Below are 26,740 nucleotides of genomic sequence, written 5' to 3'. Positions count from 1 at the left end.
GGAGGGGAGAATGCAGGCTAATGGGGGAGTAGGGAGGGCTGAGTTCCAGGAAGGTAGAAGTCAGCTTGGAAGTCCAAAGGCCCTCCAGTCAACTTTAGCTGTTAAAAGCAAGGGCTGTGGGATCACAAGGTAAATGACCCAGTCATGAGAAGTATTTGTTCAAATGAGATTTGGATAAATGGTTAAAGGTATCACAGAAGATACTCTGTATATTTCTCCCTGTTGGGAAGAAGTTTGGGTGAGAGAGATGCTCTCAGAAACGTCAGTGTCCTTATTCCACAAGCAGGGTATGAAGTTAGCGAACGAGTCTCCCCAATGAAATACTGATACCTCATGCAAAGATTCTTAGGAAATCAAATATTTTTATTCATTTACTGGATTTCATATCCTTAACAGTCCTGAAAACAACTACCCACAGTAGCAACACAAGCAACGTGTAAAATGAAAACAGGTGCCCCAAACGGCACCCCTCCCCGAAACATTGAGAAGCAAAATCCTACAGGTGTTGATATAACTCACTTTAAGCATGAAAAGATTCCTGCAGGGTTGCCTGGCAACCAACCATTCTTCATCCTGGGGCTGATACTCCAAAGTCTTGTTCTCTTTCCCTCATCAGCATGACAAGTTAAGGACAAGCCAGATTAGATCTCCAGTTTACTACATGAATCCTTATCCTTCTCAAAGGGGTATCCACGAGTCAGGACCCAACCTACTGCAAGCAATGGCTGAAGTATCCCAGTGGGGAGCTCAGCCAGCTAGGCCACGGGGGCAGACTGTGGACATGTTTCTAAGTCCAAAATCCACAGGATCCAAAGCCATAGAGAACTAGCAGCTCAGGCCTCAAAAAATTTGCTAAAGGGGGATTATTTCAGGCCCAAATGCTTTGATTTTACAAGTTGGCCCATTTGGGGTCAAATATGCCAACCAGAAATGTCATTGAATGCCCTAAAAACAACACCAAGTAACAAAATGCTAGGAGTACCCGAGAACCCAGGGTTCTCTTTTGGCCACCCAGAATGTGAAGTCAGCTAGAAGCTTGCCTGTTGGTCCCTGACCAACTCATTTGCTGGAGGAAAGGCTGGCCAGTATCCAAGGCACATCAGGCCCAAGCCCGAGGGAGTTCCTAGTTCTCCTCCTGGGCCTGCTGCAACCTCTTGGCCACAGCAGTGATCAGAGCGGCTCCCTTTCCACTCCCGTCTTCTGACAATATGAGCGTCACATCACATCGAGGAGCCAATTCCTTCACAGTTTCCTGCAAGATCCGAGAAAAGCTATGAAAGAGAGAGAGAGAAACATCATCAGCACTTACATACATGCCCAACATATTTATGAATGATTCCAAACTAGTTTGTTCCTTCCAGATTGCTTCGCCAGGCTTCCCATACCACTCGGTGAAGAGCTGTTTCAATGGTACCTTTTATTGAGCAACTACCAAAGCCAGAGACTATTATCGGTGTTTTACATATAGAATATACATACAAAGTGTAATAAATAACAGTTTAAAAGCAATTATTAGGGGCGCCTGGGTGGCTCAGTTGGTGAAGCATCTGACTCTTGATTTTAGCTCAGGTCATGGTCTCACGGTCGTGAGATCGAGCCTTCCATCAGGCTCTACGCTCAGCAGAGTCTGCTTGTCCCTCTCCCTCCCCCTTGGCTCCTCCCCCTGCTCTCTCTCTCTCAAATAAATAAACAAACAAATAAATTAAAATGTAAAAAAGAAAAAAGAAATGATCATGTGGTTTTTGTCCTTTGGTCCAGTTTTGGTTTAAGAGAGATGCTTGTTGGTACCACATCAGAAATAAGTGATTCTTATGGAACCAAAGTAATGAAAATATTCTTTAACTAATTCTGCTAGAATGAGAGTCTTTCAACTGCATATTCCATAGTATATATATCACTTCACAAGCAATCCCAGCACCATGGACCAACTTAAATAAAGATGTTTATCCAGGGGTCTCATTTGAGAGGACAGGAAGTTCTGTTTCTACATCCATTTTTATTTCTATAATCCCACTTCGCTTATACCTAAAATCTCAACACTAAGGATCTACTCTCTTTTGATAAGATGGTCCATTTCCTTTAATTCTGAACTACAAATAAGCCTTAAAGTGTTGGGGTAGAGATGGGGGTGACAGAGGGAAACCAGTGTGAAGGGCTGGTTACTGAGTCGTTCTAAAACCCTGTCTTCCGGCACATTGACCCTGGTGGTTAGATTGGCCTGGGATGTTTTCTAGTCAATAAGTTATGAATTAAGATTTTTAAAGTCCATATGAGGGATGCCTGAGTGGCTCAGTTAAAGCCTCTGCCTTCAGCTCAGGTCATGATCCCAGGCTCCTGAGATCGAGCCCTGCATCTGGCTCTCTGCTCCTCAGGGAGCCTGCTTCCCGCCACCCCCTCACCCCCCGCCTGACTCTCTGCCTACTTGTGATCTCTGTCTGTCAAATAAATAAATACAATCTTTAAAAAATAAAAAAATAAATAAAAATAAAAGTCCATATGATTCTAGGAAAGTAATTAACAGTTGATAGTAGATAGCACAGTAAATCAGAAAACTCCAGTTTTTTAAAAAAAATTGATTTCCTTTGTCTTTTTTCCATTAATAGAGCAAATGAGACAAATGTCAACAAAATAATAATAAAAATAAAAATAATAATAATAATAATAATAATAATAAAATAAGTGATCCTAAGGGGAAAACCAAGAAAAGATAGCAGTCCATTTTTTTGGATAATGAGTCATCATCATAGGAAGAGCTAATGATCCAGGATTACGATAACAGTATGTTCACGTATATGTTTCAGCATGACTGGAAATCTTTATAAACTTAACACTTTTTCTCTTCACCAAAACAAAATATTAAACACTAAAGAAAAATAATAGTTTTCAAAAAAATAATGACAGCTTTAATGATTGACATTTTTGTGATGTGCCATGCACTCTACAGACACTGTTTAACTTTGTCCTCATGACAACCTATAAGGTAGGTAAGATTTTTGTCATCATTTTACAGATTAAGAACTGAGGCTCAGAGATGGTAAGAAACTGGGCCTAGGTCTTCCAGCTTCTAAGTGGTGGAGCCAAGATTCAAACTCACATTAATCCTTCTGTCCACTGGCTCTGAGCTAAGAAAATTATAACCTGTTCATACTTGACAAATGCTCTGTGCGGTACAAAATACTCAGTTCTCATTGCTTCCCCGTGAGGTCAGGTGGGAGTAGTTAGAACTAGTCACTTGCATTTGTGGAGCACTGGGACCTCAATCCTGACACAGTCCTACAAGGTGGAGATTACGACTGCCTCGAGGAGCATGGGGTCCAGAGAGGACAGCGAATACTCCCAGATCCTAACCACTAGGGGAGAGAGCCCTGCAGGCTCACACTTTGTCTATTAGATGGAGTGGGGTCCACGCCCTCCCATCCCAGCCTCTCTGGTGCACTCACTGCGGGTGCAGCTTGTACAGGGTGCCGTCCACTCCCACGGTGATGTTCAAGTACTCTAGCCCCTGGTCTTCCCTCCTTTTCTCCACGATGGCAGCCAGGCCAGCACCGTAGAGCTGGGCCGCCCTCCGGGACACGGCTCCGCACACTTCCTTCACCACGATGCTGTCCTCACACGTGCTGTCCAGGCCCAGCTGCTGCAGAATCCTCCTGACCTGGAGGAGGGCCAGCCGATCACTGCGGGCAAGCAGAGCGGGACGTCAGGACCTGCTTCCCAGAGCCCTCAAACCCGCTCCACATGGCTCACAACACCCCAGCCCCCAATGCCCCAGGGGGAGGGAGGGAAAAATGATCCAGGCAATGGCTGAGCTACCGCAGAATGCCACAGAAGCTGGGACTCAGGAAAGCCTGCAACCTGCCTCCCCGGGCCCTTGGAAGTCCCACCAACTTCCAGAAATAAAGTGTGGGCACCTCTTGTGTTAGGCATGTTCAAACCTATTATCTCACTAGAAGTTCTTATTAGATTCAGCAACCAACACATCCGGTGTGCGTTTTCCGAAGAGGAATCTGAGGTTCAGGGTGCTAGAGACTTACCCACAGAGAGCAGAGAGCAGGGATTCAAGCACCCGCCTTCTCACACCCAGTCTAACCTCTCCCACTGAGCATGGGAGCTCCCGCTACTTGGGCCCTGTTCAACTGGAGGCCAACTTTCCTTCTCCTTAACTTTTCTAATTTTCTGTTTTTACTTCCCAACTAGACTATGTGCTCTATGAGGGTAAGACTATATTCTCAATAGAAACCAGCATAGGGCTGTGTACATTCAATGGGGAAGTGAATAAATTAATAAACAATGTAAAATCGTCACCTTAATGAACAGGAACCTGCCCACAGGACTATAAGCACAGAAGCACCTGCCGTGGGGACAGGCTGGCCTCAAGTCTAGACCCTGATTATCTCCCAGGGAACTTACGGAGCTCTGACTTCCAAGCTACACAATGTAAAATTATAGCCTTGACTGTCTCAGGGAATACGTAGGGAAGACTGTTATCAGGGAGAAAAACTGAGAAATAACCTGTCTGGCCATAGAGTGGATTCAACAGGTAAATGGTGGTGTAGTCAGATAATAGAATCCTTTGTAGATCCCAATGATGAGCCTGTGTGAGAATGTGTAATGCAAGCGTTCACAACATATTAAGTGAAAAAAAGAGATGGTAAAATGCTATGTACCATATGATTTTGGTTTGTTTTTGTTTTTGAATACGTGTCTTTGCTCAGGGGAAAAAAAGAGCAGAACGAAATCTATTTAGATGCTAGTAGGATTATGGTAGTACTTACTTTCTTCCTTTTGCTTTTTTTTTAATTTAAGTAATCTCTACACCCAGGGCACCTGGGTGGCTCAGTCAGTTAAGTGTCTCCTTCAGCTCAGGTCATGATCTCAGGGTTCTGAGATCGAGCCCTACATCGGGCTCCCTGGTCAGTGGGGAGTCTGCTTCTCCCTCTCTCTGCTCATGCTCTGTCTCTCTCTCTCAAATAAATAAATAAAATCTTAAAAAAAAAGTAATCTCTATATCCAACATTGGAGCTTAAACTCACAACCCCGAGACCAAGAGTCACATGTTCTTCCAATTGAGCCCAGCCAGGTGCCCCTTCATTTTGCTTATGAATGAGTAATATTTGTATAGGATGAAAAAAAGTGGATTTTTTTTTCAGTATGTAAAATAATAAAACCTGAAATTCTTTCCACAGTTTGGCCATCAGAGTTTACCTAGTTCACCGAGTTCACCTAGCCCATCACAGTTTACCTAGTTCACCGAGTTCACCTACCCCATCACAGTTTACCTAGTTCTTTCATGTGCATTCCCCTACTTGACCATTGGGTCGATCATTGGGGTTAAGCAGTAGAGCATTTATCCTCTAGAAGGAAAGAAATTGTCATCCAGAGAGGTAAAGCGACTTGCCCCAGGTCACACAGCACAAGCAATCTTGAACTCAGGCTCGGAGACTGTAGTAAGCCCAGGATTCCCCCCAAGGTCCCTGGTTCATCCACTGGACAATGTGCTTTGAAATGGGCCACAGTGCGCATAGCACCTCCCATTCCCAACTGGCACGACACTGAATATGATTTTTATTCCATGAAGTTTAAAAATACATAAAATACCTAGAAACAGGAAATCAAAGCATCCAAAGCAGACACCTTTGGTGCAGCAGAAGCAAATATTCCTAGAGGCATATAGGTCCTGCTAACTTACCCTTGTCCAGGGACATCTTCCTTTGTACTCAAAAAAAAAAAAAAAAAAAGGCAAAGATAGTCCATCTGCTTATCTCTTGCACAGGAGGGAGAAACCATGCCCCCCGCAGCAAAAGAGGATCCCTCTGGTCATCAAAGGTGATGACTTTTAACTTTGAATCTAACGGTTGAAGCTAGGCCAAAAAAAAAAAAAAAAAAAAAAAAGGATGCTGGGTATCTGCTGATCAACATTTCCGAAAACACAAAATTGCTGCTGCTGCTGCTGCTACTGATTCTACCTCCATCTCCTTAGACAGCAAGATCTGCTCTGCAGATTTCTCTCATTAAGTACACTGCTTTCACTTCTAAAGAGCTTCCTTTGTCTCCCAAAGTGATATTTGGCTTGCTGGCATCTGGCCATAAAGACCAGTAAAATTAACGGAATGAATGCAAATTGACAGAAATTCCAAATACAAAATCTCTGGTAAGAACCAGTGCTGGTAGGAAAAGCAGTGAAACCAACACATTTGTACATCACTGGTGGTGGTGGAAACCAGAACTATCTTTTTAAAAGTGTGTCCATAGGGAAATGCTTCTTTTAACCAAATGCTTCTACTCCTAAGGAAATAATTCGTGAGATGCAAATGATAACACAAAAAGAATAATTATGGTGTTGCTCAGAATTGCAGAAATCCATAAATTATAAGCTAGACATCTTATATTAAAGGGAAAGTTTAGTAAATTACAGTACAGCAATATAATGTAACATCACGCAGCTATTTAAAATGATAATTACACCGAAGAGTTGAGAGGAGGAAGTTTCTCTTTCTAGAAGTATTCTAGCTAGAAAATGCAGGAGTATTAGCATTAACTTGCCATCATTTTACAATCACAGATCTAGGCAATGAGCATCAATGACTGCTAACAACATAAAAGAGACACAGACAGAAAATCCAATGCCACCTATGACATATTCTTGTCCAAACTTCAATACGGAATCTAACCAGGCATCTCGGTCTTCTTGTGAGTTTCCAAGAAATACAAGGGAGAGGAAAATGCTAAATGTGAAATCAGCAAAATCTAGAACACAGGAAACTTCTAGGATACAATGACAGTTTCTTCATCAAATGTATTCCAAGGGGAAACAAGAGGAGAAATCTATACATTAAAAGAGATTTTTAAAAGACCTATCAACCAGTGGCACCATATGGACCTTGTTTGGATATGGATGCAAACAAATGAACTGTAAAAAACATTATTTTTAGGTAATCTGGAAAATAGAAACACTAGCAGGATATTAATTAATTAATCCAGCTTGGGGGTGGGAAAAGCAAGAGTCTATTAATGGACTGAGTCTGGCTGTGAGTTGATCATTGTTGAAGGTGGTGATGCAAACATTAGAATCATTTTACCATTCCCTCTACTCTTATATGTGTTATAATTTTTCATAATAAAAAATAAAATAGAAAACCAGAATTATAATGGAAAATTGTCATGTACAAACACTAAGTAAATAATATATAGAATGATATGTGTGCTATGATTATAATTATTAAAATATGTTTACACACATTGAAAAACTTGGAAGGGAATATGCAAAAATCAAAACAGTTATAGTTAGTTGCAAGCATATGGGTAATTTTTTAAAAGATTTTTTTTTCATATTATGGACACATCATCTTTTCAGAAACAAAAAAGGATCAGTTTTTTTAGCCTAAGCTAACTCCTGTGTTAACAGTTCAGGAAGCTTAGGGCCCAGGCACGTGACGGGCCCTTTGACTGTGTACTGTGGTTCCTCATGCAGCTAGAGAGACAGAGCAGCTCCAGAAAGAAACCCTTTGCCCAGCCAGGCCCTTCATGTCTTTATTTTTAAATCTCAAGTCTGCTGGACCCCAGCCTGACAGCAGCACATTCCAGTCAGGGCCTCTCACATGAGCAGGTGAACTTGATCCCATATTACCTTTCGATCTGAGACAGGAACTTGGTTTCAAAGATGCCCCTGGTCCGGAGACGCTCTGAAATCTGCCCACGGAAGAGGAGACCCTGCTTGGTCAGGTCAATCAGGATCTGCCGCACAATCTCCCCCAGGTACATCCCACTGGTCATTTTCTCATATCTGTTTGGAGAATAGGGATAAGGTTGGTATGAGCAGGAAAATCAGCACTGGTGAGTGGTTCATGAAAGGACCATGGGTCTGGGTATGGAAGGTAGACCACTGGCATCCAACAGATGCCTGGTTTGGGGTGGTTCAGAGTGGGCAGTAGACCCAGAGACGTGCAATGCAGAAGTCTGCACGATGTGGGACAGCCAGTCTTTGGAGTCCTGTGGACCAGAGGAAGGCAAGTCTCCTCACTGCCCCATGCTGGGCACAGGAGCAAGTACTGTGAGCCATCATCTGTAAAACAGAGAGCAAAAGCCTGATCCTGCAAGAGCGTTGGGAGGCCAGCATCTGGTCCACAGCGGGCACTGAGTGAGTTCCTTTCCAGGTCCCAGAGCCAGTTCTCCCTGGCTTTGTGTTATGAGTCTGGTTTACTAGATTCCCCCTTGGCTTTGCATTTGAAGAAATCTGTTCCATTAGAGATTCTGCTCTGTGAAATACTATACTTAAACTCCACACACCAGGAGATCTTGAAACATGTTGGAAGGGAGCCAAATCCCCCTTTCTACCAGGCTATGAGCTCCCTGAGGGAAGAAACAAGAGGAGAAGGGACTTTGTAACCAGCAGGCACTGACCAGGCACTGTGCACAGGCCTGTGAGACAGTGTTACTAACAGTGATGACAAGCTGGGCTGCCTGGGTGGCTCAGTCGATTAAGCGCCTCCCTTTGGTTCAGGTCATGATCCCAGGGTCCTGGGATTGAGTCCCACATTGGGCTCCTTGCTCAGCAGGAAGCCTGCTTCTCTCTCTGACTGCTGCTCCCCCTGCTTGTACTCCCTCTCTCTCTCTCTGACAAATAAATAAATAAAATCTTAAAAAAAGAAGAAGCACTTGCCCCTTAAGAAGAGCCATGATGCTCAAATGTCCCAAGTTGGGATTCAGAGATAAGGTCCCTTCTTTTTGGAGCAAGCCCTGGTTCAGCTGGGCTCCCCACAGCTCATCTTCCTCCTAGCTACAAAGACTAGTGCTAGGAAACTCAAGGATGATTAAGGCTAGCCCTGGCCTTCCCCAAGTATCTCCTTGTACGGATACTTGGTTCTTGGTTCCACAGTTACAAGGCATCTGTGGCCCACATATCCCATTACATTTCCTATCTGTTCAACTTCCCCACTGGGATATCATCATCATGATAAATCTATATTTTCATCTTATTTTATATACTAAGACACTGAGCTTCATTATGACAAAGACCATATGGCCTCATAGTAAAACATTTACAATCTGGTCCTTTACAGTAAAAGTTTGCCAACACCTGCTGTCATGGATGGGCCTGAGTTAATTATCAATTCCTAGCACATTTCCTCTACCCTTACCTGCCCCTTTCTCTTTTCCTCGAGAAGCTAGATGAGAACACAAGTGAAAATGTACTCATTTTTTTTAAAGAATCATTCATTGGTTTCCCTATTTTTGGTATGGCTAGTAATGGGAATCTACCTCCCTAGTGACTGTGGCCCCTGATGGGACATGACATCATGACTGAGAACCAGTGCTCCCATCTGCCACCCACGTCACTTTCCTACCCCCAGAACAACAGAGGTCACCAACCTGGTAGCAGCCCTTGAAAAGCTGAGGATGTTGACCTCTAAACCGGATATCCTAGAAGCCCACCCTGAGCGGGCCCACTGAGTCAGCAAGCCCCTGCTCTGTGACACTTGGCCCACAGTGAGTGAACTTGGTGACTGTGTTTAAATCACTTCCAAAGCCACCCTAGACCTTATGGTACCTTATGGTAACTAGCAAAAAGTCACCCCTTCTTTCTACTTCTTGCAAACTTGTCCTATATTTTGCTTTTGTTCCAATAAGACACATCACTGACCTCTGATGGGGACGTATAATAAAAATACAATGCTATAGCGGCTACAATATGAATGTAGTACCCCTCCCTGGGTCTGATAAAGTCATACACTGCACAACCTGCTTAAATATACACATTGGCCCTCCTCACCTCTGTTTGCCAGGGTTCAAGGACCCCTCATCCACCTCCTTGTCATACTGGGTCCGGATGTCATCTAAGCAGCCATTATCTCCAAATCCCCCCCATTCCGTGTTAATGCACATCTTCCCTTCGCCCCCCTCCAGCAGTTCGATGTTCCTCATCTCCTCCATGTAGCACATGTTGCTGCCTGTTCCTGAAAGGAATCATGAAGGGACTTTAGTCTCAAGAGGCCCTAAAGAGGCAGAGGAGGGCAGTGGAGAGGAATCTGGGCTTGGAGTCAGATACGACTGGCTGTGAATTCCAGCTTTACCCTCACAACACAGGGACTACAGGCGAGAATCTCGTCTTTCAGAGGTCCATCTTCTTCATCTATAAAAAGGAAGTAATCCCTGCCTTATAGGGTTGTTCTAAAGAAAACGAGATGCTTCCTCCACACAGTATGTGGTACAAGAGAGGACACCATCCTCCCCCTCCTCCTCACCATCGCATCACATCATCATCTCTTCCTTATCCTCACCATTACTGTGAAGCTATAGGCACACAAAATGGACTCCCAAGTAGTCATGCTTAGCAGCCAGAGCTAGAAGGGACCATGAGGAATTATCTAGTCTTGGAGACATAAACATTGGTGTCTGTGGCCACTTTCTCTCTCCTTTGCCCTGACCTGATCTCAGAACTATTCTCAGTACAACGATCCAGGCAACTATTATATTCAATCAAACAAGTCTCACCCCATTGCCCTCCTAATTCTAGCCTGACCCCTACCACAGATGAGGAAACTCAAGTCCAGGCAGAGTGTCTGTCATTACCAAGTGAGTAAGAGTTCCAGTGAGATGAAACCTCTTAGCTGGCCCTGGAAGCATCTCACTATATCCCCATCTCCTTGTTCTACCCACTGCTCCCCTTCAGGAAGCCCAGACAGCCAACTGGAACAACTTTCCCTGATTCTGTCATGACTAACGCATGCCTGTCACTTGCAATGCTCATCATCTGTCTTTACCAGTTCAAATCCTACCCATCTCCCTGCCAATTAGAAAGTCAGCCCTCTGAAATCCATCCTTGCCCTTAATCACTGCCAGAATTCTCTCAAAGGCCCCTCAAATGCCTATATCACATGTCAGGCCACCCCCTTCCCTTCTAGGTTTCTTTCCAGCTTTTCCCCATCCTGCATACCCACAGCTAGAAGAGGTCAGCTAACACAGGAAACGTACATCAGAGCTGCATGGAAATCAGCCCCAAGCCAACAGTGGTCTCTTTCTACTCCAGATAATCTGCCCCAGGACCCTAATTTGCAAATCTCATCTTTCTGTGTCATTCTCCTTCCTCAACAAAAGGACAACATCGGCTTAGGGCTCTTAAGGAGAAAGATACTAAGTAAAGTTTTAGAAATTAGGAAACCTGGACTCCTTATCTTAACTTCATCTCTGCCTTGGACAAAGCTGGCTTTAGAGCATCTGTGTAATGGAACAATGCTCCATCCACCCCCCCAGCCCCAACCCTGGCCCAGCCCCACACTATGTGAAAAGGAAACTACCAGAAGATCAGACTTGTGAGTAGGCTAATGGGACATGCCTGACCACTTACCTGCAATCAGGCCAATCTCACAATTAGGATCTTCATGGCCGCAGGTCATCATGGTCCCCACTGTGTCATTCACAACTGCAACTATGTCCAGATCGAACTCCTGCAAAGGAAGCAGCCATACTGTAAAATTGGGTGTGCACGCCAGGTAGTCTCAGGAGTGGCGTATCAGGACGGGGGGGGGGGGCACAGGGTGGCAGAGCAAAGGGGCCTGGGAAAAGGCACAAGGTCAGGCATGAGTCTCAACACTGTAACATACATTTCTCCTCTTGATGGCTTCCCTGAGCATGTCCACCATGTCTTCCCCTTCACAGTCAGTGGCCTTGAAGCCTTTGGTCCACTCGATGAGTGTTGCCTAAAAGAGAGGAGGAGAAATTCATTTGAGCAACAGTTTGCTGGGACCACTACCCAACCTCAGCATCAGAGAGATGCAAAGTGCTGTGGTCGGCTGCTTGTCACTAGAGGCAGCCTATTGTTCCAACAATATAGATCTATTATCTTGTGCATGAATATAGAAAATATTAAACAGTCATAAAAAATCAGGCCATCAGAGAACAGTGAACGTTAGAGAAAGATGGTTACCACACACTGTAAAGTGAACACACACTAAACAAATACAGATATTATTCTACAGACACATGCATGCGTGAACGCACGTGCACGCGCACACACACACACACACTATCTAGAAAAAGGTATGCAACAATGCCTATCCCAGGAAGTTGACAAGGGTTCTCTCTGGGTACAAGATTATGGGTGCCTTTTAGTCTTTCCTTTTTTGTGTGTCCATATTTTCTAGTTTTCCCAAAGTTCGCTTTATAATTTTTACAATACTGAGAAAAAGTATTTTTCATTTTTATTTTTTTAAGAGATTTTCTTTATTTATTCATGGGAGACAGAGAGAGAGAGAGGCAGAGGGAGAAGCAGGCTCCCTGCTGAGCAGAGAGCCCGATGCGGGACTCGATCCCAGGACCCTCTTAACAGTGTATCCATGAACCTGTCAGAACTCCTTGGAGAGGCCTGGAGCCCCAGTATCCTGGGTCAGGAAGAGCGGCTGTGCCTGGAGTTCGTTGATCATTCAGGACTGTGGACAGCTGCACACAGCTGCCTTAATGGTATATTAATTTTTAATGGCAGCAGTCATACAGTAATATGTTGCCCTTGTAAAAAATTAAAGTGTTACTGGTAAGGACAAAGTCCCCTTTAACTGCCCATCCCCCCAGTCTGAGAGGTAACTTCTACTATCAGGCTGATAGGACTCCCTCCAGACCTCTTTCTCTCTGTTTATGTGTATTTTAAAATAAATTCACACTGTGTGTGAACTACTGGAAATTGATTTTCTTACTTAATAATGTGTCTTCTAGACTTCCAGGTCAGTTCATGTGGATCTGTCCCATGCCTTCACCGAGCAAATATAATTGCATAGAAATAAAGAATACTTATGAAATAAGTACTATTTTTATCTCCAGTTTTTAAATGAGGAAACCAAGGCCCAGAGAGGTTAAACAATTTGCCCACGGTCATTCAGTCAGTAACTGGAGAAGCCAAGATTCAGCTTCCAGACCCACGCTCTCACTCTGTTCCTCCCAGTCTGGTGGGTAGCGTCTGCGAAGCACTTAGAACCGTGTCCGGCACCGAGCACCACTACGTGTGTGCCTGGTAAACGCAGATCAAAGAAGTAATTCCTTATGATGGCTCTGCTAGTGTCTTTAGTCACCCCCCGCTGCCATGAGAGCAATTTCTCATGTTTCATTGTTAAAAAGGGGTGCTGTAGTGAACAACCTTAATCACTCCTTCTCAACACATGTTTGAAAAATGGAATCTTGAGAAATGGATATTCTGGCTCTTAGCCTTCTGGCATTTTTAATTTTAAGAGAGCTAGGTGTGTGGCCAGATAATTCAGCCTTTTGAACCCCTGTCTCCCCATTCTCTGAATTAGGGCAGGAAGGAGCTGCTGGCATGGGTGTTTCCATGGTGTTCTCAGAGCCCTGATGAGATCTGTTCCAGTTCTGATTTTGTACCAACCCATCAGGTAAGACCAGCATGGCTCAAGCTTCTCATACATAAAATGAGATGGGATAGAAAAGAGAGTGTAATGCGTACAACAAGGACAATATTTCTTGACTTGCAGGTTTTAATTATATATATATATAAGTGTACTGTGTATTATAGCCAAGATGGTTTCAGGACATTGGTTTTGGGTGCTGGTCTCCCCCAAAGGCAAAATGCAAGAGCCTGGGCTCTCACACCGGTGTCCTGGGTTGGAACCTTCCACCACAGTTTATAGATGTGGCAACTTGGACAACTGACTTAACCTCTCTGAGCCTCTGTTTTACTTACCCACAACGTGGTGATTAAAAATAGTGTGTATAAAGGTAGTGATCCGAAGGGACACGTGCACCCGAATGTTTATAGCAGCAATGTCCACAATAGACAAACTATGGAAAGAGCCTAGATGTCCACCAACAGATGAATGGATAAAGAAGATGTGGGGTGTGTATATATATACACGTACAATGGAATACTATGCATCCATCAAAAGAAATGAAATCTTGCCATTTACAATGACATGGATGGAACTAGAGGGTATCATGCTGAGTGAAGTAAGTCAGTCAGAGAAAGACAATTATCATATGATCTCCCTGATATGAGGAATTTGAGAGGCAGGGCAGGAGGTCATGGGGGTAGGGAGGGAAAAAAGAAACAAGATGGAACTGGGGAGGGAGACAAACCATAAGAGACTCTTAATCTCAGGAAACAAACAGGGTTGCTGGGGGGTGGGGAGTAGGAGGGATGGGTGGCTGGGTTATGGACACTGGGGAGGGTATGTGCTTGGTGAGTGCTGTGAATTGTTTAAGACTGATGAATCACAGACCTGTACCCCTGAAACAAGTAACACATTATATGTTAATTTTTAAGTCAAAAAAAATAGTGTGTATATATACAAGGAGCTATTTCCTAAAGGTGAAAATAGAACATAAGAAATGGAAAACATTAAATAGTTCAAAGGCTTGGCTATGTTTCCCCAGCTGCCCTGAACCCCAGACCCTGTGAGAGTCCTCTGGGGGAGGAGGGAAACGCGCCAGGCTGCCTTTAAGTCTGCAGGGCTGTCCTACCTTGTCGATGCTTGTCTGCCGGCAGGGAAAGGAGAAGGTGAAGCCCAGAGGCAGCCGGGCTCCCTTGAGGCCCATGTAGTCCAGGAAATCGGCGATGCACTGCACAATGTGGTCGAACAGCTGCAGGGAGAAAGGGGTGGTCGTCTCTGGCCAACAGCAACACCGGGCGGTGGGGCGTCAGGTCGCGCCCCCCCCGGAGCATGGAACTCCCCCAACCCGCCTGTACCTCCTCGCCGGTGCCCTGCATGATCTCCAAGGGGATGGCAAAGATCTTGTTGTACATTCGCACCGACCTCCGTCCACTTCTGATCTTTACCAGGAGGACCCGGAAGTTGGTTCCCCCCAGATCCAGGGCCAGGAACTTTCCTTTCTCTGCGGGGGAAAAAGTGGGTGCTGCATTCCTCCAGAACACACAGAGCAGGGGCTGGTGTGGAGGCACTGAGAGGAAGAGGAGCTGCCAACACAGAGCCGACTTGGAGCCTTCTCCGTGGGGGCTCCCAAGCCAGAGGAGAGTGGCAGTCCCCCAGCACAGCCTCCAAGCCCCGGATGGTGCTTTGAGCCTGTCCAAGGCCAGCCCGCTTTTCCGGTTACCTGGTTGAGGCTACATATGATGCTTAAGCTCAAGGAGCCTCTGAAGGTGAATCCAAGTCAGGCTACACTGACCGCAGTGAAATCTGGGGGATGTTTCCATTCTGTCTCTGTGGCCTACAGGAGTTATTCCCCACGAGCATGAAAGGGTTCTTCCTGTCCCCTGCTTGTCCCACGTGTGGATTCCCACACCTGCTCCTGACTCACAAGAAGCCATGTAGAGACCAGCCCCCCCATTACCATCCAGGGCCACCCCAACAGTATCTCTCATTTCTCTGACATGGTGGAGCATCAGAGCCTGTCCTGTATGACTTTCACCTTGCCCTCTGCCTCTCTCACTCTGTTCTGTCCACACTGGTCATTCTGCTGTTTCCTGAATCTGCTAAAGACATCACTCCCAGCCAGTTCTCTAAAGCCTTCTCCCGATCTTTCTTCATAGCTCCTGCTGCCACAGGGCCTCATATGGTGTTTGTCTATTGTCTGCAAGCCCAACAGAACATAGGCTCCACAAGGGTAGGGGCTGTCTTTCCTCCCCATGCTATCACCAGGCCTGGACCAGAGCCTGACATTTAGGAGGTGCTTAATGGAACTTTGACAAATGAAGGCAGGGGCACCTGGCTGGCTCAGTCGGTTAAGTCTCTCCCTTCAGCTCAGCTCATGATCATGGAGTCCCGGGATCGAGCCCCACGTCAGGCTCCCTGATAGGCAGGGAGTCTCTCTCTCTCTCTCTCGCTCTGCTCCTCACCCCGTTCTCATGCTCTCTCTCTCTCACTCTTTCTCAAATAAATAAACTCTTTATTTAAAAATTAAAATTAAAAAATGAAGGCAGAAGGATAAAAAGGATGAAAGAATAAACACTTGAACGTTATCTTTTACTGCTCTTAGTTTCTTTCCCAAGTAGACTCGAAGGATATTGGCTCTGGAAAGATCTCTGTTGCTGAGAGTCCCCAAGAGCAGCTGTGCAACCTTGAGGATGCCATCTGACCTGAGTCTCAGTTTTGACAGCAATAAAATAGGAATCTTTTTTTTTTCTTTGTGAAACATCCCAAGTGGTTCTGAGGATGAGATGAAATTAAAGATTCCAAAACACAGTAAAAGATCTAGAGCATTTTACAAAGGTCATTATTTCTAGGTGAGGCCCCTGAGGTTCAGAGAGGTGAAGTCAGTTGTCTAAAGAACAGACCCACTTGTGTAGTGGCTCCTCTTGGCTGAGCACAGAGAAGAATCAAGCGTCAGAAAAGCCAGGGGCAGAAAGCAATGAGAGCAGAGAGGAAGAGCCAAGCCCTGGGAGAGGAGAGGCAGGGTAGCAGGTAGGAGACAAGCCAGCCGAGTCCAAGTGTCCAGATGGCAGCTCTGAGGGCAATGCCTGGGCTTCCGTCGCCAGCAGCATGAGGTACACGCCATGTTCTCAGCTACGCAGACACACGTGTGACCTCACCAGGGTATTTGTCCATTGCAAATGCCCGGGATGCACTAAGGCAAATAGAATCACTGTACTGACTTTCTACCCTACTCCCCCTCCCTCCATTACAGACATGAATACAAGGCTTTTAAAACTAAAAACCTGAGGTGCCTAGGTGGCTCCATCAGTTAAGCATCTGCCTTTGGCTCAGGTTATGACCCCAGGGTCCTCGGATTGAGTCCTGAATTGGGCTCCCTGCTCGGTGCGTAGTCTGCTTCTCTCTCTCCCTTTCTCCTTGTCCCCTGCTTGTACTCTCCCTTCCTCTCTCTCAAAGACATAAAATCTTTTTTAAAATTAAAAAAAAAAAAAATTAAAGCCTAGCTGGATTTAAGGAGTTTGGGCGGGAGCTCTGATCGTGGCCCACCTGTGCCATCCGGCATCCCGCAGACATAAGTGGGCAGCATCTTGACCGTGGCCATCAGGTGGGTGTCCTTTCTCAGCCCGTTCTCGAATTCTGTCCGCATCTTGCCCTGCACATCCTTGAGCTGCTCTCGAGTCAGCCGGAACAGAGCCAGCACATGATCGATCTGCTTCCGTTGGGCCTGCACACGGGAGGCTACCGCGGTCACCATGGCAGCCCCCTTGGTGCTGCCGCTCTCCGACAAGAGGAAGCGGACGTCACAGTTCGGGACCAGTCTCCTCACCACCTTGTGCAGTCGCTTCGGGTATCTGAAGGCAGGGGCAACAGCAAAATGTGTAACAACTATAAAGGCCCAGGCCTGGCCAACGGGGACAGACACAGGTGTGGAACGGGGGTCCTGAGCCACCTTGCTGGGCTGGGCTCAGTCCTTCAGTTGCTGGATGATGGGGAGGCAAGGGGCTGACTGGGGGGCGGGGCTAGGGCAGCTAGGGTGGTGGAAGGGACACTTGGAGGCTCAAAGAAGTGGTTATTTTATTCATCACTAATACTTCAATCAGTAGGGCATGTCTGCACATAATATATTAGCTGAGAATCATCTGCGTCCAAAGGGGAAGGGTCCCTTCCCCAGCTCTTTCCAGCATATACCTTCCTGACTCCCAACACCACCTCTGTCAGCCGAAGGGGCTCTCCCACTCCCTCCTCCTGGGAAATTCTCATTTCCCTGCATTTTCCTACCATATCCTTCCTGTGAACTTGGCAACCTCTGCCCTTCAGATCTTTCCCCATCTGTAACTGAGGGTATTTTATTTTCCAATCTCAGTAGGTATTCAATAGTAATAGATAGCTGGATGGATAGATGGACAGATGGATAAGTGTCTGGGTGAACGCCCTTCTAGTCAGGTTTAGTAGAGCATTTCTTTAAGAGCAATCCCCCCCAAAATAACCCAGCCAGCTAGAGGCATACGGTCTCTCCTTCCCCTGGAAACTCAGCAGCACGAGGAGGTGGTTAGCTCCAGCCCCACAGAAAAGCAGCACAGTTCGGAGAGCGTGCTGGGTCTCTGTTCGGGGGTGGAGGGTGTGGGGTGCAGGCAGCACTCACTGAGGGTGTATCTTGTAGAGCGTGCCGTCCACGCCCACCGTGGTCCGGAGCCGTGCCACCTTCTTGTTCTCCCGCAGGCGTGTCAGGATGGCAGCCAGGGCCGCGGCACAGAGGTTGGCCGAGCGGAAGGAGACGATGGTGCAGACATGCTGTACGGCGATGCAGTCGGCCTCCGAAGGCTCCAGGCCCAGATCTGTCAGGATCTCTCTTGTATTGGCAAGGCCTTCCTTATACCTGGCCAGGGGATGGCAATGAGAGGACCACGGTTCTCCATCCTGTGGAAGTCCCCTAGAGAACCAGCTTTCCCGCCTCTCAGGATTGTGAATACAAGCAAGCTGGCACATCGTGATATAATAATGAACATAGCGGCCACCGTTCACTGAGCTGTCACGATGTGCCAGGCTCGGCTGAAGATCTGACAGGCATAGAGTGGGGTACTTGTCCCCAGTTACAGAGCAAGGAAGTGCAAGGGTCAGGATTTGACCTGACTGTACTATTCTGCCTTCCACAGAAACTCAGTCTCTGCCATACTCTGCACAAACAGATTCTAGGAGTCAGAGGCCACTCTGCGGAGCTCAGAATCTAAACTAATTGCAAAGCTCAGGCCAATGCCAGGGTTTCTAAGCCTGCAGAACAGGACCCTGAGTGGACTGGAGGCAGTCGCCTTCACCAGCCATCTCCTCAATGCAGGGACCTCTGTGTGAGGCCTCAAGCCACCAAAAGCCAAAGCCAGTCTCCAACAGTACCAAGCACAGATGCCCCTTGTTATGGCGGGAGCTCTTAACTTAGACATGCATGGGCTCTAATGGGCCCAAGGATGCCCAATATTATTAGCAAAATTGAGTACGAACATGCATTTTTGTGGTAAAGGGTCCAGAATTTGAATTAGGTCCTCAAAGGGATCTGGGACCCTAAAAAAGTTTTAAGTCACCACTTCAGGTGGTGAAGGCAAGAGGAAGAAGGCAGCAAAACATAAGAAAGGCTTAGGCTGGGCGCCTGGGTGGCTCAGTGGGTTAAGCCTCTGCCTTTGGCTCAGGTCATGGTCTCTGAGTCCTGGGATCGAGTCCTGCATCGGGTTCTCTGCTCAGCAGGGAGCCTGCTTCCTCCTCCTCTCTCTCTGTCTGCCTCTCTGTCTACTTGTGATCTCTGTCTGCCAAATAAATAAATAAAATCTTTTAAAAAAAAAGAAAAGAAAAAGAAAGGCTTAGGCCTCCAACCGCAGACTCCCTGGCCAATGAAACCAGGAAGAAGCTGCATCCGAGTTGCAGCCAGCATTGCTAACCCACCCAAAGCTGGGCCCAAGTCTGAAGGTGTCCTGGTGAAGATCAGGATGGATCTGGTCCCTTCCGCTGTGCACTGCCATAAGCACACCACACCTTGGCTACCCACCCTCACCCGCTGCAGATACAAGGTGAAGGGACCCAGCCGGCCGCTTACTTCTCCATAGCAGCCACGTGCCGTGTTTCAATCTTGCCCTTAGTGTGGAGAGCAGAGGACCTCTTGCCACCAAACAGGAGACCTGCCTTGGCCATCTTCAGCAAGATGATCCTGACAAGTTCGCCCAGGTACAGGCCGCTGATCATCTTCTCAAACCTACGATTTGGTGAACAGATCAGTAACAGCTATGGTTATGGGTATGTAGCATCCTTTGCCCAGGCCCATGGTCAAGGGTCATGAGAAATGAAAGCACCACTCCATGGGTCAGGGGGCCTTAGTTCCCTTCACAGCCTCAGGTGCCTTTGGGAGCTCACTTGTCTCCTCTGAACTGCACTCCCCTAACCTATAAAAGGAGAGAACTACACTAGAGGAGATCTATGATTTCTTACTGCTCATGAAGTGCTTGAATCTAAGAATCTTTATCACCCCTGGCCATGGGGATACCATTCTCATATTAGGCATAAGGAATCTCAACCTCAGGGATTTCAGGTGCCCCCCAGACCACCAACCATGGCATGACAAATCCAAATTTCAGATGCTTCCAATGCCTACACCATGCTTTTGGCCAAGAAAGAAAGATGCTGTGTCTGGGAGATGGGCTTGAAAGGCTCTCCAATAGTGTGGATGAAATATCCCACTGGGCTGCCTACACCTTGATTCCGAATCTGCATCCGACAAGCAATGACTAACTGCTTCCCAGGCAAACAACTAAATATAATTTTTATTCTCCCAACATACAAGGGTCCAAAATCAAGGACAACCTGTTTTCTAATCAACTTTATCTATTTCATTAGAGAAAGTCGTAGAACATCGCAGAAACAGAAGACAATCAAAAGAAATCCCGGTTGGGTTTGGGGGAATGAAATTTATTTTAGGTGAAATGGAGACAGTGAGAGTGATGAGGGTGATGAGGGTGATGATGGTCTTGGGCCATAACTGCTGTGTCACCGGTGAAATTGGTGTGTGCCTGGGGGAGCAGGGATGTCCAAAGCAGAAATTTGCTTTCTGGGCATGCAGTGCTACTGTCTGAATGGTTTCTAGGAGGTACTTTAAGTATTTATTCACCAGAGCTTCTTGGAAAATTGGCTGGGGCTAGACAAATGTACAAGAAGCCCGGAGCATCTTACAGGGCCAGAAAATAAGGAAGTCCATAAGGAGCGATGAGAACACATCAAAAGGACACAGGATCAGCTTGAAGGGGCTTCTGTTGGCCAAATGTGGAACTATCTAAGCACCAAAATAAATAATGATAGAAAGAAATGATACCCCATTAAATAAGAGAAAGAATCCTATGAGGATTCCTATGAGGATAAACAGATAGATGGAGGAGATAGGAAAGCCATGGTTTATAGGAGAATCACAACAAAGAAAGATGATGAATTTAGAGACTCATCACCGGATGCTCAAAATAAAGAGTGAAAGTTAATGGGAAAGGGGATATTTCCATAGTCTCCAAGTATCTCTTCACCAGATAGTATTCGTGACAGAAGGGATATAACAACCTCCAGGAGAAGAACCTGTTACGCAGCCCCCTAGCCGAGTGATCTGGGGGAGCGAAGCAAGAAATGAACAAACGTCCAGGGCCTCCAGTTATGATGCACTGAGGAGGGCCCACGTCTCTTCTGTGACAGTCCTGCCAAAAATGTACATCTGAATCTAATCACGAGGAAACCTCGGACAGTTGAGGGACATTCTGTATAATAAATAAATGGCTTGCATGCTTTAAGCTCACGAAAAAGAAAGAGATACTACAGAGGGTTTCCAGGCGCAAAGAGGCTCAAGAGAAAGCCACAAGCTGTCATGTGTGATCCTGAACAGAGCCTGGGCCAGGACCATTCCTTTTTTCTTGTTTTATAAAGGACATTAATGGGGCAGCTAATGAATTTTGAGTAAGGTCTGTAAATTAGATGTTAGAACTGATTAAGTGTTAATTTCCTAATTTTGACTATTATACTTTGGTTCTGTGAGAGACTATACTTGTTTGCAGATAATACACTTGGAAGTATTCAGGAGTGAAGGAATATTGTGTTTGCAACTTAGTTTCAAATGGCTCAGAAAAGTAATTTTATTCAGACATTTTGTGTATATGTGTATGTATATACACATACGCAGAAACAGAGACAGAATATTCATACTTAAGGAATCTAGGTGAAGGGGAATTTTCAACCATTTTTTAACTTTTCTGTAAGCCTAAAATTATTTTTAAAAATTTTTAAAATAAAGAATGAATACTGTTACGCTGAAAAAATAAATAAAATGGGGAAAAAAAAGAAAAACAAATAAATTGAGAGGAGGTGTTTAAGAAACTAAAAAGTAACTGCAAACAACATTGGGTAATGATGGATGATTTTCCATTGTTCTGTATCAGTTAAATTTTTGTGCTCTTTTCCCTGTGTACATGATGGTTCTATTTTTCTCCAATAAAACATTTATTTAAAAAAAAAATTTTAAAATACATTTTCATTCAACAAACACTTAATGAGAACCAATAACGTGTAAGACACCATGCATAGAAAGGAAAGAAAACTCAGACGTGCAGCTCTGGGGGCTCAGCGTATAGGCAGAGCTGACGCAGACCCCCAGTAGCTCTTCTCCTGGTGAGCATGGGGTGAGAGCCGAGAAAGACTCCCCACGACCTGAGCTGGGAAGGCATCGCAGCACCTATGAGCTTCCCTGGGTCCTGCTCCCTTGGGCTGCACTGGGTTTGTTCTGTGGCTGTGCGTCCGAAGGCATGGAGAGAGCAGGACGCGAATCACTTGGTCCCCAGGGATAGCCCCCCTGCCCCACACATACACACTCTAGAAACAGGGACTGAATTAGAATTGGGTTATGACCTACAGGAGATCACTCCACCTCCTTACCTTCACTTTCACAGGTGCCCGATGAAACTAAAACCCAAGCCTAGCGTTTCGACAGGTAACTGGTCACCACTGGAAAGCCTCCCACAATCAAGGTGTACCTGAGGGACTGGGTATTTCCTGATGCCACCGCCCCGATGACAGCACAAGGGGACTCACAGCTGCTTCCCAGGGTTGAGAGAGCCAAGGTCCAGCTCCCGGTCGAACTCGGTACGAATGTCCTCCAGAGCCCCGTCGTCCCCGAAGGCCCCCCACTCCGTGCTGATGCACATCCTCCCCTCGTCGCCTTCCACCAAGTCGATGTTGTTCATGTCCTCCATGTAACACGCATTGGTACCAGTGCCTGCACGAGGGATCAGAGCAAACAGGCAAAGACCGAAAGGCTCCCAGCTGGGCAGAGACACAGAGACCTCTCAAGGGCCTGAGAGCCCTCTGAATGTACCACAAAGTGCTTTTGATCCACTTCCCGGGCCGGTTCTCACTGAGGGAAGCAGCTTTGGCAAGCCTGGGAGTTCATAAGGAATAAAGCTGATATGTCAAGTCTACACTTCTCAGATGTTAATGGTTTGCTGTCCTGAATGGAGCTGATTGTGAGGAAGCCCCATGAATATGGATGAAAGCTGACAGAGCACATTTACAAACACGAGGATGAGTGAACCTAACCTTGGAAATTAAAAAAACAAACAAACAAACAAATTCACCCACCCAGTCATTTTTTAAATCCTTTCCCTAAGCTACTTAGCCTCTTCTCTATTGATACTAAAAATATTCTTTACTCATGGCCTGCCACAAATTGCTCTCAGCAGAAACTACATCCTTATCTTTGACAGCGATTAGCTATCACATAAGAACGCAACATTCCATTACTCAAACACAAAATCACTCCAAGGAAACGCCTCAAGCATGAGAATACTGGGGAGTGGCTACAAATGGACAGTCCGTGGGAGACACCCCCCCACCCCCCCACCCCCCCCACCCCTCCCCCCCCGCCCAGATGATGGAAATGTTCTACAGCTGGATCCCGGCGACCATCAGGAAACTCGACATCTACTAAAAATCATTGGGTTGTACACCTTAAATGAGAATTTTCACAGCTCAAAGCTGCTTAAAAAATTATTTTTTTAAAGTGTCCTCCCCTGTCAGATGCTCTGGTCTGAGGATTTTAAAGCCAACGTGAGAAATAAGAAATGAGAGAAGCAGAACGTAATGCAGTACGTGGAAAAAACTTTTCTAAGAAAAGCGTGGACACAGTTTAGGCGTGGCAGCCGATGTGCAGTCTGCCAGACGCGGTTGCTGAGACGCAGTGGACGGGGCATGAAGCCGTGGCTGCAGGCGCCCATCCCATGGCGAGCTGTGGGGCTCAGGAACTGGGAAGGCAGATCAAGCCCCTCAGTTGTAAAGATCCTGCCCTTTGGGAATGTCCAGCTGAGGAGCAATTCAGAAAACTCTCCCCAGTAGTGGGGAGGGACATGGAGACAGTAGGATCTGTTCAAGAACAGCTGATAAACCCAATCCACCTGGCTTACAGTTCCCACACTGCCTTCTCACGGACGCCTCTGGCAGACCCCTGCCATTCAGGTGTTGAGAACCACCCAGCAGATACCTCCACTCTGCTGACACCCCACCATGTCCTATGTGCACAGGGGAATGGCCTCTTGGCTGGACACCTTGCTTCCATTGTTGCCCACAAGAGTCAATTCTCTGCCTGACACAAAGGCCAAAATGCGCTTCTTAAAAATGCATATCCCGTCCATCCACGCCCACCCAAAGTCCTCCAGGGCCTTGCTACCTGCCTCCTCTCAGGATGGAAGCCAAAGACCACACAGGGACCATGTCCCATGTCCTGTGCAGTCGGCCCGGTCCTGTCCGTTCTCTCTGGCCTGAAGAACCCAGTCCTCTCAGCCTTCAGTCACTTTGGTTCAGCCACCACCAGCTTCTAGGGTTCTTGGAGCATCCCAGACCAATCCCACCTCAGAGGCCATAGGCCTCCTCTTTGCTTAGCAAGGGCCTCTCTTCCCCTCCCTCTCCACTTTGTTCCTTCCTCCTTATCCTCCGAGGTCCCTGCTCAAATGTTGCCCTCAGAGAGACCTGCCATGACCCCTCACCCCATTACACTCATTCTCAGTCACCTCAACCTGCTGCCCTCTTGTCATCACACCAACCATGACCTGATATTACTTGTCTGGACCTTTCAGGCCTTTCACCCAGCTCCCCATTGAAAGCTGCAGGAATATAGGAATTACCTTCACTACAAACCCAACGCAGAGCACAGGGCCTAGCACCCAAGAAGCACCCCGCAAGTGCTTGTCAAATTAATGCATTAACTTTCCATTTTTCCACGTTACATCTCATGAACAGAAAGTGCCAGTACCCTCCCACAGAATGTACTCAGTTTGCTAAAACTGAGCCCCAGAGACTAGCCCCTTTTCCCGACCTGGAAAATCAAGTCAAACTGAATTACCAATGATGACACCAACTTCACAGTAGGGATCATCATAGGCGCACGTCATCATGGTCCCCACGGTGTCATTGACCAAGGCCAGGATGTCCACATCTATGTCCTGATGGAACATAAGTCCCAGAGGGCGTCAGGGGGCGGGAAGGGGGTATCATCCCTTTATCTTTTCCCAGAGAGGAAGCAAGAGCTGTGAAGCTGATGAGACAATCACTAGATCCTGCCTGGAGGAGACAGAGCCTCTGTCAGATTCAGGGGTCTAGAAGAAAAAGAAGGCATTTGGGAACTGAAGAGTGGAACCCAAGCTCCTGCCTTATGGCTGAAGGCCTCTGTGCAATGGAAATATGAGGACAGACCACCAGGAATCCAGCCTTTATTGGAGAGACCCCCGAGGAAAGCATGTTTCTCCTGGGAGCAAAGCCCTCCCTCGCCCATGGGGATAGCTTAACCAGCCTCCGCCAAGTCCTCTCCATGGCAGCACCACGGAGCATCTGGGCTTCCCATGTTGACGAGTCAACTTGGATTATTACCCCAAGGTAAAAGGGTTCCCCAAGGTTTGGGGGAGCATTCTAAAGTGAAATTAAACAATAAAAGAAAAACACAGGCTACAAACGATTATGATTACATCTTTAGAGAGAAAAAAGACTAGAAGGGTATCCATCAAAATACTGCTCTCGCTGTCAGGATAACAAATAAGTTGGATTTATTTGTCTACTTCTCAGCTCAGCAAGGACCATGTCTTGCTTTTTCAGTTTAGATTATCATAAAATTTATTCAACAAACAGAGATAACCCACGAATTGAGAGTAGAAAATAGGAGAGGAGAGACAGCCAGACTGGAAAAGAAAGCGATCTTTGAAGCTCAGAGAGGAAAGGCGATTAGAGCATTACACGTGCATGGGGTCTAACCAAGACCTTCTGGGGGGGGGGCTGTGGCAGCTGGGGAGGTCCTAGGGAAGCGTGAGGCCACATTTCAATGACCACTGGAACAAGCACCATGTACCGAGGCTCACCAGTGAGTTTACCCAAATTGGTCACAACTGATCACACCTATACCACAGTGAGATCTGCCCCAGGATCAATTCCTTCTCTGATTCTCCTTCCAAGACAGACACAGTAGGAAACCCCACAGGGAGAGAAAGGGGCTAGGACAGGGAGGCGAACCCCTTACCTTGTGTTTTCTTATGGCTTTGGTCAGACAACTCACTACATCTGTGCCTTGAACTCCCCGTGCCTTAAACTTCTTGGTCCATGAAAGCAGGATACCCTGGGGGAAGATTTCAGAGCCAGTTAAAATTAAGAAGGTGCTCAGTTCTGGAATTCTGACAATGAGTGGCAAAAATGTCAAGCATAAAGCGCATCTGTACAGGCTTCTCTTCTTGAAGCTGAATCACCCCCAATTCTTTCAATATCCCTTCAGAGGCTTTTTCTAACCATGTAAACATCTTTATTTCATCTGAGCAGTTTGAAACAGTATACAGAATGGCAGACAGGACAACTGCTTAGGACCTAGACTCAACAAGACATTAGTCAAGTCATGTAACCTCTCTGAGCCTCAGTTACTCATCTGTGAAACGGAGAACCCTCATTTCCCTGCCCCTGTCATAGGAATGCTCTGATGGGAATACCCAACCCGTGGTAGATACACATTACATACACAGGATGCATATGGATTGCCAGATCCACAAAACAGAACCAACGCAGTGTTAGTGAGCGGGACTCCCTTGGGAACTTAAGTTCAACTTATAACTTAGAAAAATGGCTCTCTTTGCATTATCAATTATTTGCATAAAAGTGGTGTTTCCTGGAGTGCCTGGCTGGCTCAGTCAGTAGAGCGTGCAACTTTTAATCTCAGGGTCATGAGTTCGAGCCCACGTGGGGTGTACAGATTATTTAAAAATAAAATACTTTTTTAAAAAATGCTTTTTTAAAAAACGGTGTTTCCCAAGAGTTTTGTAAAATAGGAAATAATCAGAATGTTTCAGGCTAGAAGAAAAGTTTGGAGATTAAGAGATTTGCCCAAGGCC

General features: G+C 46.3%; 1 protein-coding gene across 2 annotated transcripts in view; it reads right to left on the bottom strand.

Moving 5' to 3' along the window:
• Positions 1-342: 342 nt before the first annotated feature.
• HKDC1 (hexokinase domain containing 1) overlaps positions 343-26,740 on the bottom strand; it is a 40,764-nt gene continuing 14,366 nt past the window's right edge. For both annotated transcript variants that reach the window (XM_046027244.1, XM_046027243.1), the window contains 14 exons: positions 25,885-25,980; positions 24,721-24,820; positions 22,419-22,602; positions 19,402-19,557; positions 17,965-18,198; positions 16,869-17,173; positions 14,681-14,826; positions 14,455-14,574; positions 11,598-11,693; positions 11,342-11,441; positions 9,767-9,950; positions 7,625-7,780; positions 3,441-3,674; positions 343-1,271 (listed from right to left, as the gene is read on the bottom strand). In XM_046027244.1, coding sequence (XP_045883200.1) covers positions 1,124-1,271; positions 3,441-3,674; positions 7,625-7,780; positions 9,767-9,950; positions 11,342-11,441; positions 11,598-11,693; positions 14,455-14,574; positions 14,681-14,826; positions 16,869-17,173; positions 17,965-18,198; positions 19,402-19,557; positions 22,419-22,602; positions 24,721-24,820; positions 25,885-25,980 — 2,259 coding nt within the window. In that variant the 3' untranslated portion in view covers positions 343-1,123. The remainder of the gene's footprint in view (positions 1,272-3,440; positions 3,675-7,624; positions 7,781-9,766; positions 9,951-11,341; positions 11,442-11,597; positions 11,694-14,454; positions 14,575-14,680; positions 14,827-16,868; positions 17,174-17,964; positions 18,199-19,401; positions 19,558-22,418; positions 22,603-24,720; positions 24,821-25,884; positions 25,981-26,740) is intronic.

The sequence above is a fragment of the Meles meles genome, chromosome 13 (assembly GCF_922984935.1).
Source record: "Meles meles chromosome 13, mMelMel3.1 paternal haplotype, whole genome shotgun sequence".
Lineage (NCBI taxonomy): Eukaryota > Metazoa > Chordata > Mammalia > Carnivora > Mustelidae > Meles > Meles meles.
This window is presented reverse-complemented; position numbering and strand designations above follow the sequence as displayed.